The sequence below is a fragment of the Falco punctatus genome, assembly GCF_963210335.1.
Source record: "Falco punctatus genome assembly, chromosome: 2".
In the NCBI taxonomy this organism is placed as follows: domain Eukaryota; kingdom Metazoa; phylum Chordata; class Aves; order Falconiformes; family Falconidae; genus Falco; species Falco punctatus.
Genome location: NC_137581.1, coordinates 18,000,907 through 18,018,916, shown reverse-complemented (window position 1 = coordinate 18,018,916; position 18,010 = coordinate 18,000,907). Strand labels below are relative to the sequence as shown.

Below are 18,010 nucleotides of genomic sequence, written 5' to 3'. Positions count from 1 at the left end.
CCTTACTTTGTCCTTCTTTCTTGATTGGCATCTCACCACCTGGCTTCCTTTGCAGTATTCCAGCAAACCACACCCTGGAGGTTACTCTTCTTGCCTCCTTCCCAAAGCTTGCATTCAAGAAGGGTAACACATTTCATGTTGTCTTTTGGCCTACATCACTGAGCAAACGATTTCAAAGGAACGTCAAATAAAACAAGCTTTCCAATCAAGAAGGCTGAGCAGATGTTCACAAAAAAAAAAAAAAAAAAAAGTAGTCTTATGAGCCAGAGGGCATTAAGCCCAACAAGATTTGATCTCCAGGCAGCCCAGGCTCGCTCTTCATGCAATTTTCTACTAACACTTCAAATGACCCCTTGGGAAAAATAAAGCTTGCCTGGCTCTGTATATCACTTATGCCCTGTCTGTACAACTAAACAGAATTTTTGTTAACATTGGTTACAGCTGATCACAGCTTAAAAGCCCAAGTTCTCTGGACAGCTTTAAATATAAGATGATTTAAATACTATCGTCAGTCTGGAGCCATACACACGCTAGCATTTTTGCAACAGCATTTTCTCTGCTTCCATCACAGCAAACAGCAGCAAAGCTCAGTTTGTGCATGGGAGATGATGGATAACAAAATAACCACCTAATGCAACATAGCCCCAAAGTTTCTCTGCTTAAGTGTAACTTGGCTCAAGGAGCTGTAATTCCCCAGAAAGAGTAACAGAAAGATGTTTGACCAGAGGAAGTTCTTGGGTTCAAGTGTCACTGCAGCTAATGTGATCCTGTCCCACGGCTAATAAAGCCCTGTCTCAAGAGCCAAGCAGGCAAAAGATTCGTAGACACTGGTTACATGCTTAGTCCTACCAGGTTTTTACAGTAGCAGAACATTTTTTACTGTATATCAGTGAACCTCAGTGAACCAGCAGGAAAGTTCACAAACGTATTCTGTTACATTATTTTTCTATTGTTTAGTGCTTTCCTGGAAGTATTTTCTGCCAGTTTTCTCTCTAGAGTGATCCATACAGCATCTGATAATGTCACATGATTTCACTCCTGAATTCATAGATGCTCGGAGACAGGAAGCCTATTAGGCTTGGCAATAGGTCAATTGCTACAGCAATGTGGGTTTGCATTAGTTTTAGTTGAAATACTGCTTAAAGTGATATACATATTATAGGAACTTAACAAGTCAAAAGGTATTTCTAACTCCACCTGTTCAGTTTGGAAAATGCAATGGTCCACTTTAAGAAAGTCAGAGAAAAGCAGGCTCTCCTAAGAATCAGTAAGTCTCCTCTGTGCTTCCACTTTGCTAAATAGGTTAAATAGACTTAAGTACAAAACACCTACCAAATTACTGCACATAAGTCTTTTGCTGTTCTCATCTTAGAGAGATGAGCTGTTCTTAAAAACAGGCACACTCAACTGCTTCAACTATTCATGGATCTACCAGTAAAAAATAATGTTCTTTAAAAATGCATAATGAAATGTTTAAAACAGAAGACAACCAGTAAGCTTGCTGTAGTGCATAGAGATGATGCAGGATTTAAGAGATGCCATTTCTTCTATTCTACCTCATTTCAGGATAAAATAGGATTGGGGTGTGTGCAGCGGGTAGGAGAGAGAAGAAGGAGAATTTACCGGATTTACTAAAGCATGCAAGCCACAAAATACATTTATTTCAGTTTCTAAAATGGCTCCTTTGTTTCAAACGCCTTTGTCACAAAAACCAGCTTCTTGTGATCTGACTGGTGAGTTGACTGAATTGGGACAAAGGTGTTGTTCTCCCCACCCACACACACACTCTGACATACACTTTAGCTACTCTCTTTTGGCCATTTTCATGGGAATGGTAAGAAAAGCAGAAACAGTGAGGACAGGGAGAAACATAAAAGACTACACACACCAGTCCTAGAGTTAACTGAGGAATAAGTGCAACTTCAATACACAATGACCATGCGGGGTATGAAGGGGAGGTAGGGAAGAGAGTACCATAGAAGAAAAAAAAAACAACACCAAACCCCCCAACCCCCCCCGAAACCATCATTATCACGTCCATACGCCGGTGTACGCGAGGTGCAGACCTGCGGGCAGCTGCGCGCCGCGGCGGCGGGGCAGGCGGCCGCCCCCAGCGCAGGGCGGGCTGCCGGGGCAGGGCGCGGAGCCCACTGCGGAGCCGCAGAACCGTGCCCCTGGCTGCCGCCCAGCGCCAGCCTCCTCCAGCCACCCCCTCGAGAATTACAAAAGGTGGGGGCGTTAAAAAAAAAAAAAAAAAACCAACACAAAACCACAAACATTAAAGACCAGCAAAAAAACCCAACCCAAATGCGCAAACCACCCACCGACCCCGCAGTTTCCTTACGCCGCAAGGTCTTCCCAGGGAGAGCCCCTCATTCAAGGGGGCAAAACTTCGCACCCGCGGCCGGGCGGGGGGGGCTGCGGCGGGCAGCGCAGGGGGCTGCGGTGCGACTCCCGTCGCCGCCTCCCGTCGCTAGGCGACCCGCGGGGCCACCGGCAGGGCCCGCCGCCGCGCACTCACCGCTCCGCGCCGCTACATCCCCGTGGCGCGGCGCAGCCGCCGTCCCGGGCCGTCCTTCCTCGGGGGCGGGTGCGGCGCTGCCGCCGCGATGTGGGTCACCCGGCGCGGCACCCGGCGAAGGTGAGGAGGCGGCGGAGGCAGGCGGGCGGCGGTGCCGCCTACCGGCGAGCGCGGGGGGAGGCTGCGGCGGGGCCGAGCCCGCCCCGCGGGGAGGGGAAGGGGCCGGGGAGCGCTGGCTCCCTGCGCGCCGGCTGCCAGCGGTCCCCGCCGCAGCAGCACCTCTCCCCGCTCTCCGACCTTCCCCCGTCCCAGAGCGAAGCCGGGCGGGCTCCCGAGGCATAACGGCCCGTCCTCCCCACCTGCCGCGGAAAGGCGATACCCGTCTGCGCCGAGCGGAGCCCGGCCACAGCGGTACGGTTCAGGTCCTACAGGAGAGCGGGGCACGTCTCCGAGGTGTTAAGGTCCCGCTTAGCTAGGGTAGCGTTCTGCCTCTGTATCCATCACACATACCCGTCAAGGAGATCAGCGTCCTTCCTGCCCCAGCGGTATATCCCGAAGGCTTTTGATCTCCAAAGTTTAAAATTTGCTGATCAGGATCGCAGGCATGCCAGTCTATTTATATGGCTCTCCCCCCCAGGAGGATAATAACCTGTCTGAAGCAGCTACAGAATCATTTACAGTTGCCCAGTGCTAGTACTGCCTGTAGGCAGTCTGCACTTCTGCTCTTCTTTACTGCTGCACGCATCTGTCCAGATGTTCCTCTGAAGCTGTAAGCCAGCTGTCAGGCTGCACTGGCATCCTCACATTGTCCCCTAGTCTTGGGGTTTCAGACATCCTTTGAAAAAGCTAATTAACCTCTTTTCCAAAGTGAATTCTGTGTCTAACCTGAAAATAGCTTTCTGCATGCCCGTTACAGGGACATGGTTTAATTTCTCCTAAATCTCCTTTTGCAGTCATTTTGATCGCATAACTAAGTGTCACATTCAAGAAGTATGGTGAAAACACTAGGGTCACCAAGTTAAACATTTAATGACTAGGAAATGCTATTCCTGTTTTACACCCAAGGCAAAGCAGACCAGTACTTGATCCTCCCCCTAGCTAGAGCTATGTAGCTTCTCATCCACTTTTTGACATCACTATGCCCAACACACCTGGCTGGCAGATGCTGTGATCTGCAGAGCTGACTGAGCGGCAGGGACGGGTCTCAGCAGCCTCCACTACGGCTGTGCTGTCCATCAGCAAACAAGGTCCAATGCTCAAAAGAACCCCCTAAATGATGGGTATCAGACTACAGCTTTACTACTTCATGTCTTACTATTTGTGCCATGTTTTGCACATTGCAGTAAGCTTTCAAGCTTAATTCCTTGCATCAATGCAACTAGAAAAGCAGTTTTCTCCTGCATTACAGCAGTGTTTCTTAATACTATATCCCAATGATTTCTACTCCAAAACACTGATCTATGCTCAATTCCTGAGCCTGTCAGGAACTGCTCTAGCACAAGGCTGGAGGAGCCACCACAAGTCACTACAACTCTAAACAGAGTAAATCCAGTATTGGGGAACTTTTCAGGGGCTTTGGGAGCATAGTTCAGTTATGCTTCCCAAAATAAGTTTGGGAACAGAACTTTATGAGACAGTTCATTCATAATTATATAACATGCATCACGAGCAAGAAAAGCCAAATCCATGCTACAGAAGCAGCCTTACGTTCCCAGATGCCATACTCTTGTCCATGAATGTGGAGGAATTTAAAACATAAGCTGGAAAGACTCTGTGACTCTAGTCCCTTACTGTTACGGCAAATTCAGACCAATGGGGTAGGTGTTTCCAGATGGCCTCCTGCCTGTTCTTTAGCATCATGTAGCAGTATACAGCTGTACTATAGCCATGCAGTGCCATTTCAGACTCGACTGATTTTCACAAGACGTTTGTTATCAGATTGCAGTTTGATGTACCCATTCACTCAATATCTTGGGATGGAAGTTATCTGGATTACTATGCCTCCAATGTTCAGCATCATTGTTCTCATGGAAAGTTGAGGCAAAACAGCATTTTAAAACTAACAGGAGCCTGGTTTAAAAAGCCCCCAGCACTTTTGATTATAAGCAGTTACTAAACATTTTACTATGCTGTACTTTCCTTCTAACAGCATAATTATTTTTAATTTATGGCAAATGAAAGAAACTGTGCATGACAGCAGAAATATAGCCTGTACTTAGAAGTGGCAGTGAAAAACACATTAGAAAAAATAGGTACAAGACGCAACTAGTTGAACAATGTCACACTTTTCCAGCAATAGCTCATAAAGCCTGCTGTGCGTAATAAAAACCAGCAAGGTCACCTGCATGATTAATTTAGCATTGGAAAGAAGGTGACAGAAGCAGCCAAAAAACAGATAGCAACATACCTAGCTCAGATATTGGTGAAAAAAATCAAAAGCTCAAGCCCCTGATTATTTTGGATAGAAGCTCTTGTTGTTGCATAATTTACTGATGAAGACAAGATTGATGAAGAGTACACATGCTATGTCCTTGTAAAGAACCTAATGTGCTTTGACATCATCCAGTACTTTTCTCAGAAGACATGCCACCCAAGCATTATTAATTGTATCACAAGGAGTTACATTTTAGTTAATGCTTTTATAGTGGGTGTTTTGTTTTATTTTTAACAAACAACATCTTTCATTTTGTGACAATACAGATGGTAGCAAAAATACTTTACCTATGCTTGTATTCCTTTACTTAAAACAAACATCAGAAAGAATATATTTTACCTACCAATCCTAGGACTCCTAGAACAGTCTTAAAAGCTGTAATAAGGAATGATAAGGAAGGAATAAAAACAATCCCCCCTATTTACATAAAGAACTTTCTTACCTGAGTTTTCAAAATCTATGTTCTACATTATCAACCTGCTTATGTTTTACTCAAGATAAGGCAGGCTACTCTCAGCATAAATTAAAACCTTCTCAGGCTGCTATCAATCTTCTTCACCTGCCCTGGGTATCCGGGGACCCTTTTGTCAGCTGGACATTATCAGGGTGTGACAAACCGCACCCTTGCCTTAATTCAACTAGCAGTTTTCAACTAGCAGTTTTCCTGAAACCTGTGGATTGGCTAAAATTTTTTAATTTTTATTTCTTAGTGTTTGATCTTCTGGCTCTATTAATCCAAGTGTGATTGAAGAGACCATAATACATTAAGCAACGAGTGACAGTGCCATGCATTTAAAAGAAAATTGCTGTAATGGAAGCATACTACTAAGTATAATGATACTTGTGATATCAAAGGAACAATAGTGGATTAAGTACTGCAAGACCAGCTGCTATGTTTCTTTATTACTTTGACTGAGCTGATCAAACATCTTTGCTTGTGGGGACAAGTTTTGCATAAAAAATGCTATACCTTTCTCCTGGTACTCTCTCCTACTGGAACACATGAAGTCTGATTTCATTTTAAACAGCTATTTGCGCTCACTCCACAGGAAATGGCATCTCACCTCCTGTCATTTGGAAACCCATATGTTTATATGAAACTGTATGGGATCTTGGTGTTAGACCTCTGTAAGAAATGACCAAACACTGGTATGTGGTGAAATGGAGCCTTTCCAAAGCCAGTAGCAAGCAGATGACAAAAGAATGCTGTGATTAGTGAGTCTGATGGTAACTACAGCTTTTGTTCACAGAAGAATCAAGCTCAGATTACCATAGGTGTAGGATGTCACCAAGCAAACATCCAGCTATGTCTTTTGGGAGGTGTTACACAGTCCAGGTGAATGGGATGCTCAGGTAAAGGTGCAGATGTGAGGACCGTGTTTTGTCAGAGCACAGCTTGTCACCATTCTGCACACATGGAGCACCTCCCATATGAGGGAGGCTGAAAGAGTTGGGGTTGTTCAGCCTGGAGAAGAGACGGTCTCTGGGGAGACCTTGTAGCAACCTCCCAGTACCTAAAGGGGGCCTACAAAAAAGCTGGAGAGGGACTTTTTACAAGGGCAAGTAGTGATAGGACAAGGGGGAATGACTTTGAACTAAAAGAGGGTACATTTTGATGAGATATTAGGAAGCAATTCTTTACTGTGAGGGCGGTGAGGCACTGGCACAGGCTGCCCAGAGCAGCTGTGGCTGCCCCATCCCTGGCAGTGCTCAAGGCCAGGCTGGATGGGGCTGTGAGCAACCTGGTCTGGTGGGAGGTGTCCCTGCACATGGCAAGGGGTTGGAACTAGATGATCTTGAAGGTCCCTTCCAACCCAAATTATTCTATGATTCTGTGCATTTAGGGTGTAAGTTACTTGCTGGGAAAAAAAATAATCAGTAAGGATCATTGCAGGGGGGGAAATCCAGTCTTAGAGGCTGCCAGTGGTAGCAGTAATCACATGAGAGGTATACTAACAATAGCAAGCTCTGTAGTGAAAGGTGTATATAGTAAACTGATTTACTGTTCTTGGACAGTACTATGTATGCAGCTAGACAGGTGCTCCCAATATAGTTCTTAGTTCTATGTCAGCACAGCCACAAACTTTTATGTATATGCCTGGAGCTTTATAGTTTACTTCTAATAGATAAAAAAAGACATAAAAGATTCAGAAACAGGCCCTTTTGGGGATCCACGATAATCCAGAAAAAGAGTAATAAACATCTACAGATTTGCTTATATGTAAGAATTATTGCACTTTTGGAGTCATTTGTCTGAGGATACTCATGCACTAGCATGAGTTAATACCTCTGTTTCATGTTTGATACTGCACAACACGTGTAGGAGCCATTTGTTTTTACTCTGTACCATCATGCACATCCACACTGGAATTCAATGCGTGGGATCTAGGGTTTATAGTTCATTCCTCCCCATTCCAAGCAGAGCTCAGGAAGTGAGCATGATCCTGAATTATGTGATTCAGTCATGGATTCCTCTATTTGGTCTCCATACTTATTCAAGTAGGTGCTGATTCCATTCCTAGGACAGAGTCCTGACTAACTGACAGGTGTATGGGGACTTCCCTGCAGCTATCCTTCCCCCAAAATGCATTCATTCCTACAATTGAGCTGCTGAACACTATAGAAGTGTGGTGGAGAGAAGGATCAGGCCTTCCATTTCCAGCCTCTAACTTCTATAATTGGTTTGCTTAAGAAATCTGGTTCCCCAAATTAAAACCTACTTTCTTGCTATGTCTGAGTATTCCTTTCAAGCAGCACGATGATTTCATAACCATTGTGATGCTTCAAATCTGTGTCAACAGTCTACTTCAAAACATTGAACAGCTGGCAGTTCCTTATGCCTAGCTCAGGACAAGCATCGAATACAGAATTGTCCTGAGATGATGTATTACATGGCTCTCATGCACTGATATTAGAACAACTAAAGCAGTCTGCACACAAGCTGTATGATCATTTCTTAAACCTCTCTCCTGGTTATTTTGTTCATTTACAGTGCCACACTTCATTTCACTCGTACTCCTTTGACTGAAGATGCTGTAAAGTTTAACATGGGAGATCATAACAAAAGCATGTAGATGATGGCAACGCAAGATATGAAGGATGTCAGGCTTACTCATATAGCCTTGGAGAAATGACAGCTAAGTGAAGCAGCCAGTATGCTCACTTAGTTTACCTGTCTCTTGAAGCAAAGAATTTTGCCAGAAAGGACTTTGTCTGGGTATGAATTAAGAGCATTTTATGTTACAATGTTTTAATTTACAATGTTCTATTTGTATTTCTATATAAAAAGTAAAATAAAGTGATGTAGACATGAATTTCACATATTGTATGTTAACAATGCCTGCTTTTTAATCTTAATAAGTGAAAAAAATTGAATATGTTGATTAACATCAGGCTGTGTCCTAATCTTCTTCACTAAGATGTGTACCAACCATATCATGTCTGCATGAAAAAAAAAAAAATTGCATTTTTAATAATTTCTTTGAAACTGATTTTGAACAAGGGGAAAAAAAAGTGATGCGATCGCTTTTTATCTAGTCTTCATTTATCCTCTGCCATTAATCAGATCCATACTCTGAATGCATATGCTACATGTCATTCAAAGATTACAAAAGTGTTACACAAACAATGATTCACAAAGATTCACAACCCTTGGTGAGTTGGGTAAATATTTATGTAAATGTCATACAGATTGGCAAACTGAGTCACAGAGAAATGGTGTTTGTAGAAAAAAATCCACTAAGTTTGGATGCTTTTTTTTTTTTTTTTGCCTATTCAGTTGAAAAACTTACCACTTCTATTTTTCAGATGTATTGAGGGTACATACAGGTCTAAAGAAGTCAATGAAAACTGAATTGCAAGAGAAGCAAGTGAGGTGACCCATGTTGTTGTGTGGAAAATTTTAACTTACGGTTACACAGCTATTCTTCTTTCAAAGAAGGTGAATCTATTGCATGAGCAACAACTAATGAGACATCCTGAAGATGATGCCTGAAAGGGGTAAAAGGATAGAGTCCCAGTCTAAGGAATACATAGCAATATTCTCTCCAGCCTCACTGGAGGCATGGAGGATCTCATTTACAATGGAAATGTAATCTTTAGTTCTCTGTATGTAAAGAATACTGTGCCTTTAAAAATTAACTTTGCAGATTGTGTCTGGACTGCAAGCCCTGTATTCTTAAAAATGTATTGATCGATGAAGTAGACAAATTCACGGTCTGATATTCCATGATTGTCCTTATATTTATGCCCTGAAATTGTAACTGTGAGAAATGATGGTTTCTGAGAATTTGCAGGAAAGCAGACTGCCTGCCTGGTGTAGATATCAGGGAGGATCCCTGTGTAGGTGTGCATTGCTTTCTGAATGCCTACCAAACTCTTAATTGCTCGTGACAGAACTCAAGTTTTTCCAAGTTAAAGATTTTGACTTGTAGGGCCAGAATAAAATAAGTCCATCGGTAATTAAAAAAATAATAATATTGAAGAAGAGATGATAATTTTCCACCTTTGTGCCAGAGAAAACAAATATTTTGTCTGAATCTTTCTAACAATGTTGCTTTCAAGGCTAAACTAAACCATGTGTTGATGGGTTCAGTGATTTGGAGGGAAATCAACAGTTTGTACGGTTCTTTCAGCACTTCATACTACTTTTCTGACACCCTGGAAAGTGTACTAGACTGGGACAAGATCTTCCCTACACTCTGCCTGAATTGCACAGAAAGAGTCACTTGGGCAGTGAAAGCAGCAGTTCCTCTTCAGCAGAGAATTATCTCCTTTTTAAAGCCTGCATGGTTTTGGAAAGATTTAAAGTCCTACATCTCAAAGATTGCTTATGGCCAGAGAAAACTTAGAAAATTAAAACTGAGGGCAAAACAACCGCCTGCAGCATATGGTTTGTTTAGTATTGGTGCATGTGGGACATTGAAGGCTGGGGACCATTCACTGACAGGTTTTATGTGAGCAGAAAACACTGTCAGGAACTGCACTGGGAGCTTTTAGTTGATCTTCATGGAGATTATACATTCCAGTAATTGCTCCTAGGGAATTTACATCTCTTCTTCCTTCATCAAAATAGGAAATTCTCTGTTGACATCTGTGTGCACATGTTGCAGGAACCTCACAAGAGCTGGAGATTTGGACTGGCAGGACTGATAATGAAAGGTCTTCAGAGTCGCAGCATGCACATCATAATTACAGTAATTTCTGTCTCGTGCCTGAAAGCTCACAGGAATTTTCTGAGGACTCTCCAGGAAGGGATCAAAGATTTTCTGTTTATTGAAGCCTACAGAACTGTGCTCCTAGTTCTAGTGTGACATTAATGGTGAACCAGCAATGTAGGCACACTTTTGCAGCATCTCTGACAACAGAAGTTAAAGCTGTTCCTCGCTGCGTTGACAACACAGGCTTGTACTTCATCAATACAATCTCACAGCATAGCAGAAGTGCTCAATTTAGCTAACCTCTGCCCAGTCCTAAACATTCACGGACTGGGTTGTACTCTGGATGACAAGATCTGTAGCTGCCCCTATAGAGAACTGAAATCTCCCTGCTCAGAAAAAGTTGTGTCACCACGCTAAAGAAACTTGCTCCACAAGAGGATCGTACCTTGTAATGATGGAAGTGAACCTGCCAATAATTGTGCCTTTGTGCCACAAACCACTGCTGCCAAATCTTACAATTTTATCATAAGATTTATGCTACCTAATGTATTTCTTAAAGTTCCAGTACCCCGAGTCTAGAATTTTCAGGAGTTTCAGCTTTTATTAAAGGAAAGTGGATAAATATGTACTCCAAAGTCCTGTGTTTGTGGGAAAGAGCTCGGTGGTATGAATGGAGTGTAGCCTAAAGCTCAGGAATCAGAAAGCATACCAATATTACTTGATGTTTTAAGACTCTTGAGAATAAAAGATTTTTGTTTGCTAGTGTTTGAAAATTCCACTGATTTTACCAGGGCCTAGATTTCTCATATCCCTTTTTGATCTAATGCTGTTGCTAAAAAATTCTTAAGTGGTTTTTTTTTTTTTTTTGGCTGTTTTTCTTTTTTAGGCAGAAATATGAAATCTAGCATTGAACAGCACAAATGCAGAATCAAAATGACATGCAGCACAGAGCCATCCTTGCTATCTTCCTGAAAAATATAAGCCTTTGGCATTGCAGAGGTTTGTTATGGAGAATTTTTCTATCGCTAGCAGCAGCAGCAGCACATTTTTGAATTTAGGTCATCAGATATTTGTCAAAGTCCTTAACTATTACACAAATGCTATCCTAAAACAATTCATCTTGTGTCTCATCATTTACTACGGTACTCCTCCACAGTACTAGTCATGGGTGATTTTGAGGTGGATTTTGTGCTATGAGCTTTCTTATTTCTGTAACAAATTGCCATCCTGAAACATATCCAATTTGTCATGATTCTTAAACTGCAGTTTCTTAAGTCAAGTGATTTGATACAGCAAATCCTACTGTCTTCCTGCAATTTTCTTTTAATTGGGTTTGAAAGTGGTGGAAAACCAGAGTATCACATTAGGCTAAAGCATAGCTTGGCTTGCTTTGGTATAAAAGGAAGTAAAATTATTTTTCCACATATGGACCAGTAACCTCTAGTTTGTTGAAGGAAATGCAAGTGTTTACTTACTATCATATGAAGTTGATTCCCAGGGATTGACGAATGCCTTGACTCTCCCTGAAAATGTGGCAGACAGAAAGTTAGCAGCATAGTGATTATTGTAAATTGCTCCTAGGAGAAGTCAGCAGCATTTTATTTCTCACCCATGAGTAAATGGGAGCATGACAGTCTGCTTTAGAAGGTGTTTCCTGGTTATCAATTAAAAAAAAAATAGAGCCAGAACCAAGATTTTCTTATATAAACATTTTTTTTTGCTTAAGAAAACTATGAAAACTTAATTTCAGAGTAGAGTATTTTCTGACTTTCAAACCCAAAATATTATCATTACAAAAATGGGATTTTTTAAAAAAGAAATATTGAGATTTCTGCCAAAGCACTTTTAATCAGGGAATATACTAGCATCAAATGCAAATGTATTTGAATCCCTACTTCTGTGAAATATTTTGTGGGTTAGTCAGTGATATTGTTGTTAACCATATGGAGATTTATTTTCACTTGTGGTTGATAAGCACTGTGGTATCTGTAGGAGCCTCTACCTGTGTTATCTAGCATGAGAATGGATTGCGCAGTGCTTCAGGGCTTAAATTATAATGGGAATAACTGTTCTAGTTTGACCAAAATAAATTTGTATTAACCCCCCTATAACCAGCCTTTAACTGTTTTCCTTTTAATTGGTGGAATTTTCCCAGGTGAGGATGCTGTTTATTCAAGTAAAATCTTGATGCATTTACAGAGGAAATATTATTACAATATGCATCACAAATTCTTTACCAATGCCAATCATACAGAGATATTTCAAGGAGAAAATGCATGGTGAGTCTCTTCTCCCCCAGAAAGCAATTTTCAAAATAATAAACCAGAATAAACCCAAAAGATGACTGGTGAACACAGGGTCAGACAGCTGCCAGAACCTTGTGGTTTGTGCTCTGAGAAGTAATGTTCCAGTAGGCCTATGTTTTACTTGTTACCTACCAACAATTGCATCCCAGTGAAATAAATCAACCATGGACAGCCAAGTCAAAGAATGGAGAGTCCAAGGAATCGGGGCTTTGAACTGCAACACGTGCAGAACACAGACACCTTTGGGCAGGTATTTTCCACTTGTCAGAAAAAAATGGTAACGAATTACAAACTGGTTTCATTAGGATCATCCTTTCAGTAGCTTTCAGGTTTTGTGGTCTCCAGGGTTGCAGTCCTCAGATAACATTTTAATAGAGACAGCAGCTGTTGATATTGCCTGTTTGTTCTTTTCCTCCATTCATTCTGGCTTACAGAAAGACCAGATGATATTAAAGCTTTGCATTGCAGAGGTTAACAAGCTCCCTGCTATACTCCTACTAAGTAGGCAGTTAATATTCACACTTTACATATAAGAAAACTTAAGCAAAAGATCTGTGCTATCACAATACCTTGCTACCCATTGCATGGATCAAAGATGAAAAGTGATAAAATGCCACAGCCTGTGGTAGAAGGACAGAAGTAGGATCACCCTTCTGACCAAACACTGCCTTCACAGGCTGGTAGATGTGCCCCATCAGCTGTTGTAATGAGTTGTGTGCCCAGAGCTCATGATTCTTAGTGTGTTTGTACCTCCTGCACACGAGGCAGCTATGTCCCCGGCACAGGGTATGGTATATGCTTCAAGGGAAAGATTTCTTTTTTTTTTCTCTCCTCTGGGTAAGCATAGCCCTACCTAACAGCATGAGTAGATGGGTAGACTCCTCCCGAGTGTGGATCTGGGACACAGTTGAGGAGCTGACTTCAGACTATAGGTTTGCAGGCTCATCAGTCACCTCACATATCTACCACCTGGGAGTCCCACACCTAACTGATCTTAAGAAATGTTAACTACCCACAAGAGTCTGAAGGAGAAGAGGAAAAAAAAGCAGCTCAGTATTTAAATAGGGGGGGAAAGTCTTTATGTAATAAGCTACAGTGAGAAGTAAAATATTTGTCAGGTAAAGCCAGTAAAAGGTAGATAATAATGAACTTCAGTATTTTGGATAAAAAAGGGGGAAAGGATTATTTTAGGGGCATAATATGAAGCTTGGTTAGTCTATGATGACAGAGAAAAACAAAGGGAAGACTTACATGCTCCATCTCTGATTTAAGGGATCCCTTTCTTGCACAGGGAACCAGTGAACTGTAGACATGTTTCTGTGAGGCAGGTCGCTCAGTAGCCTGGGTTTACTAGGCAGCCTTAGTGGGGTTGCTAGCGTGCTGAAGAGTGGCATAGGGAAATGCGCGCGTACAACCAGGGACTCGGTCTTCACACGGCCTTGGCTGAATTGGCATGGTTTGTCCTCCTCTGCCCCTGGTGTGGGGCATGCCAAAGGTGACCTGGCCAGCGATGGCTGCAATGGCTGCCTGTCTAGGCGACAGCCTTGTCAGGTGAGGCCTGGACAGTGCTGTCCTTAATCCACGGTGTGGACATGGCTCCCACCGGCTGGTTTTGGATCCCCCGTGCTGGAGGAGGCTCTGCTGCAAATCGCTCTCAGTGAAGCAGCAGAGCCCGGTGGGGGTCCGAGGGATGGCGCCCCACGCTCCAGCATTGCTTTTTTTCCTGTTGCTGACTCGGAGGAAGGCGGCATTGATGGGCTGGAGGATGGCAGGGAGCTGGCTCTACCTGGAGAGAAAAGGCGGCAAGTGGAGGAGCCCAGAGGAAGCTGGGCAGCATAGGGTGAGCAGAAACAGAGATGGCACCGTTACAGTAAGCGTCTGTCGAGGCAGAAGAGAGCCGGGGGCACCCACCGCCTTCCCCTCGTCGCACCGGCGGTTTCCCTCGGCGCCGGGCGCAGAGGCCCCGCACCCACCCGGGCACGGCCGTCCCTCCTCCGTGCAGCTCCGGGAAACCCCCGCCCTGGTCATCAGGAAAACTTGGCCCAGAGCACAAGCTGGTGCCGGGCTCCCTTCGCCGTGTGATAACGGCGTAGGGGCTCTGTCCCGTCAGGGCCCCTCCGGGCCATGCCGCCCACTCCGCAGCGCGGCCCCCCCCGCGGAGGCGGGGCGCCGCCGTGACGGAGCGGCAGAGGCGGGCGGGCTGCGCGCCTGCCCCAACATGGCTGCCCCCAGCCAGGTAACGTGCCGCGCCCGGGGCTGCAGCGCCCGCGGCTCCCGGCTGGGCCAGGGGGAGCGGGCGGGGGCGGCGGGAGCGCGGGCTGCCCTGCTCACGCGGGGCCTGTCGGGGCAGGGTGCTGTGAGGGGGGGACAAGGCCGGGTCGGCCCCCGCCCCACTGCCTTTATTGTACCCCGCGGCTGCTCGGGGCAGGAGGGCGAGCGCACGGTCCTGTTGTTACTCCCGTTGTCCGTGTTTGTAACGAGTGCCCGAAGCTCATGAATTTGCGGTGTCAAGAGCTGGAAGTCACTGGCAGAGATGGGCTGGGGGTAGCCGCAGGACGTATTTGGCCAGTTCCGGACCTCTTAAATCGCCCCATCAGGGCTCCTGAATTTTGGGGTTTTTGCTACGAGTTTGGGTGTCTGTGTATACGGCGTCAGCACGTTTATGTTTACGTGTCTGCGGCACACAGCCAAGGCGAAACTGAGGAACAGGCTGCGAGCCTTCATCGCTGAGCGTGGTGCTCCCTCTGCTGGCAGCTGCCGGTTAGCGCTGCTCCGGGAGCCACGCGCTTCCATTTTCTCAAGTGGCTTCTACTGCAAATAAGGTTCTCCCGTGACATGAAAGCTTTACGTTAACCTTTGCAGTAATTTCAGCGCAGGTAGTGCTGTTTGAGAGGCCTTCAGGGGCTGGAGACATCTGGGAGGCACAGCACCTGGGGAGGGGCTGCAGCTTCTTGAGCAGCCAGCGAAAGGCCAGACAGGCGTCTCTGCCAGTTTTAAATGTCGTTGTTTAGGCAGTAGTCTCGCACCTCATCTGTCCTGTGTTCTGTTGTTTAGTTCAGGGGTTTTAAAAGGATGGAAGTAGTCTTTGGTCTTCAGTTTCTGTGCTAGCTGGCCAAATACTGGGCCACAACTTCTTGGCTTTTGCGTGGAGGGTGTGGGAGTTTGTGAGGACCTGCCTGAAGGCCTAACTAAACTCGGAGCTGCTTTCCCCTGAGATCAGATGGAGTCTTTGGGGGTGCAGAGGTGTAGATGTTACGTGATGCCTGAGCCTTTCAGTTTGATATCCTTTTTTTATGGCTGGGTTTGTTCTGCAGAGGTTGTGTGCCAGTGGTCTGACTGGTATGGGTGATGTCTACATAGTCTCCGTGCTTCTCCATCTGAACCAGATTTGTATGTTTTCAAACACCCCAGCGTGTGTTTTTACTCTTTCTGTAACCCCATCTCATTAAATCAAGGGTGGGTCTTTCTGGTACTTTCCTGTGAAGTAGTTTGAGACTGTTTGTGCCCCTCCCCAGAAGATAAGAACCTGTGTGTGGGCCATCGGTAAAGCTATTGGTCTCTCTTCACCTGTATATGGTAAATAAAGTTGGGCATGCCAAGCTTTTTAGATCAAATTTTTTAATTGGACAGCTTGGTCGTGGTAAGCTTGCTGAGCAAGTCTGCAAACAGGATGAATCCTAGTAAGGGTAACCTATTAGATGCACTTGGGGGAATGTACTTAATGTGTTCTTTTTGTGCCTCTTGTCGTGAGACTTCCTCCTCCGCTGCCCAGGTACCTTTGCTTCCATTTATCTTGTGTTGTTGTTTTGTGTCTCGCTGTACGTTTTTTTGTCTAGGCAAGTTTGAGATTTCTTGATCATTAGTTAACTAATGAAGGTTAAGAGGACTGTTGCTCACTGTGTGTTTAACCATATTTGGAGATTAAATGAAGAATCCTCAATAAGAAAACTATTTTGAACTATTTGTCTTTAGATGCAAATGAGATTTTGTCAGAGAATGAACCATGGCCTGTATGCAGGTCTGCCATCAAGAAGTGAGAAAGGGAAAATGATTTTTTAAGAAAGTGCCAAGAGATTCAGGAAGGGAAGGGAGAAAATTAGAATATAAGATATGCAAAAAGACCTTAGTGAGCACTGTTGCTTTGAAGGAAAATGGGAGACAGTTGCTAACAAATCTGTAATAAAAATAATTTTACAGAAATGAAGATTGGCTGTATAACTCATTGACCTTTTCAGCCTCTACACTTTGTTTCTAAAGTCATGTGAAATAATTATTTCAGTAGTCTCCTTTTTCTGAAACTGTGCCCTGTCAGGGTTTTGCCACTTGCAAGATTTCCTTCTCATAAATTTTGCCTCCATTGCATGTTATCATGGTTATGATTGAATTAGCTCAGAGTAAGAGATGCTAGGAACTTGCAAGAGTCTGACGGCGGTAAATTGGATCTTTAGTGCTGAGTCGTTTATTACTTTTTTTTTTTTTTTTTGGTCAGGCTCAGATGTAAATGTGATCTTTTATATGGCCAAGATATGTATAAAAACCTGAATAATGCTGTTTGGCCGGGGGTCAGGGTTCAAACTTACAGCTCTGCGTGTGCCATCTCAAACTTGATAGCAGGCATCTGAAACTGTTTCAGGATAGAATTGTTGGAGTCTGCCATGCTAGTAACTTGGTGGGATTGCTTGAAATTGTTGTTGCCAATTCATTTTCTTTGACAAGTGCTCTAATTCGAGACTGCTTTGAAATTGGGTTTGGGAGTGGAAGAGTAAGGGTAGGATGAAGAACCAACACATGGTGAGAGGTGGCAAAAGACTGAGTTGTCTTTGGCAGTATTTATTCTGCTCCTTTTTTGAGGGTTAGAATCTGTTATTTCCACAGAGTGCTTTTGTCAGTCTGATTTCCTTAAAAGATTTTTCTCTTTTGGTGCAGTTAGTAGTTTTTCATGTTGATGATAGTAATGCTGCAGCAGTCACAGGGAATACATATTTATAGCTCCTATGCAACTCTCTTAATACTACTTAAACAATTTTACTAGCATATTTACATTTGTTTAAAAGAAAATATTTGCTAAGTCATTCAGTACAAAGTTGCATCAAATACTAATATTAACTTTTTTTACTTTTACAATTTTCCTGTTGTTCATTGTCATCTTACTGTTATTGTGTCTGCAGTAGGTATTGGGAAGCAGCTATGCAGTCTTGCAAGCCAGAAGGAATGCAAGTGGATGGCTGACTATTAGAGCAGTTGACACTTTTAAATAAGTACATATAGTGGTGATTGACATTGGTTTTGTTGTGTGTTTTGTTTGTGTTTTTTTTAAAAAAGCAAAAACATTTTTTGAGGTGAAGAGAACATGAGGTGGGAGGATTGTTATCAGACCAATAATAAAAGAATGGAAAAGGACAGACAACTGCAGTTGGATTGTCCAGCTGTACTGTTAGGAGGATTTTTGGAAAAGAAGAGAAGAAGCCCCCAAAATATGGGTAAGGGATTATGTTACAGAGAGAGAAAAAGAGAAGAGCAAAGCTAGCCATATCAATATCTGCTTTGTTATAGTCCTACGTGAGGTCTGAACTCTTCCCTTGGGTTTGAA

At 43.7% G+C, this 18,010-nt stretch overlaps 2 protein-coding genes across 14 annotated transcripts in view; one reads left to right on the top strand and one right to left on the bottom strand.

The window, feature by feature from the left end:
- Positions 1–13,809, bottom strand: part of ELMOD1 (ELMO domain containing 1) — a 72,784-nt gene extending 58,975 nt beyond the window's left edge. For 2 of the 8 annotated variants that reach the window (XM_080377099.1, XM_080377095.1), the window contains exons 1-2: positions 13,672–13,809; positions 11,590–11,637 (exon numbers count right to left, since the gene is read on the bottom strand). The gene's annotated coding sequence lies outside the window, so the exon portion shown is untranslated. The other 6 variants (XM_080377100.1, XM_080377094.1, XM_080377101.1 and 3 more) reach the window with 5 other exon arrangements.
- A 207-nt stretch (positions 13,810–14,016) lies between these two features.
- The window catches only part of ALKBH8 (alkB homolog 8, tRNA methyltransferase), a 49,800-nt gene continuing 45,806 nt past the window's right edge, over positions 14,017–18,010 (top strand). For 3 of the 6 annotated variants that reach the window (XM_080377069.1, XM_080377068.1, XM_080377067.1), the window contains exon 1: positions 14,017–14,656. In XM_080377069.1, coding sequence (XP_080233195.1) covers positions 14,111–14,656 — 546 coding nt within the window. In that variant the 5' untranslated portion in view covers positions 14,017–14,110. Of the gene's footprint in view, positions 14,657–15,682; positions 17,212–17,234; positions 17,901–18,010 lie in introns of those variants that run through there. The other 3 variants (XM_080377070.1, XM_080377071.1, XM_080377072.1) reach the window with 3 other exon arrangements.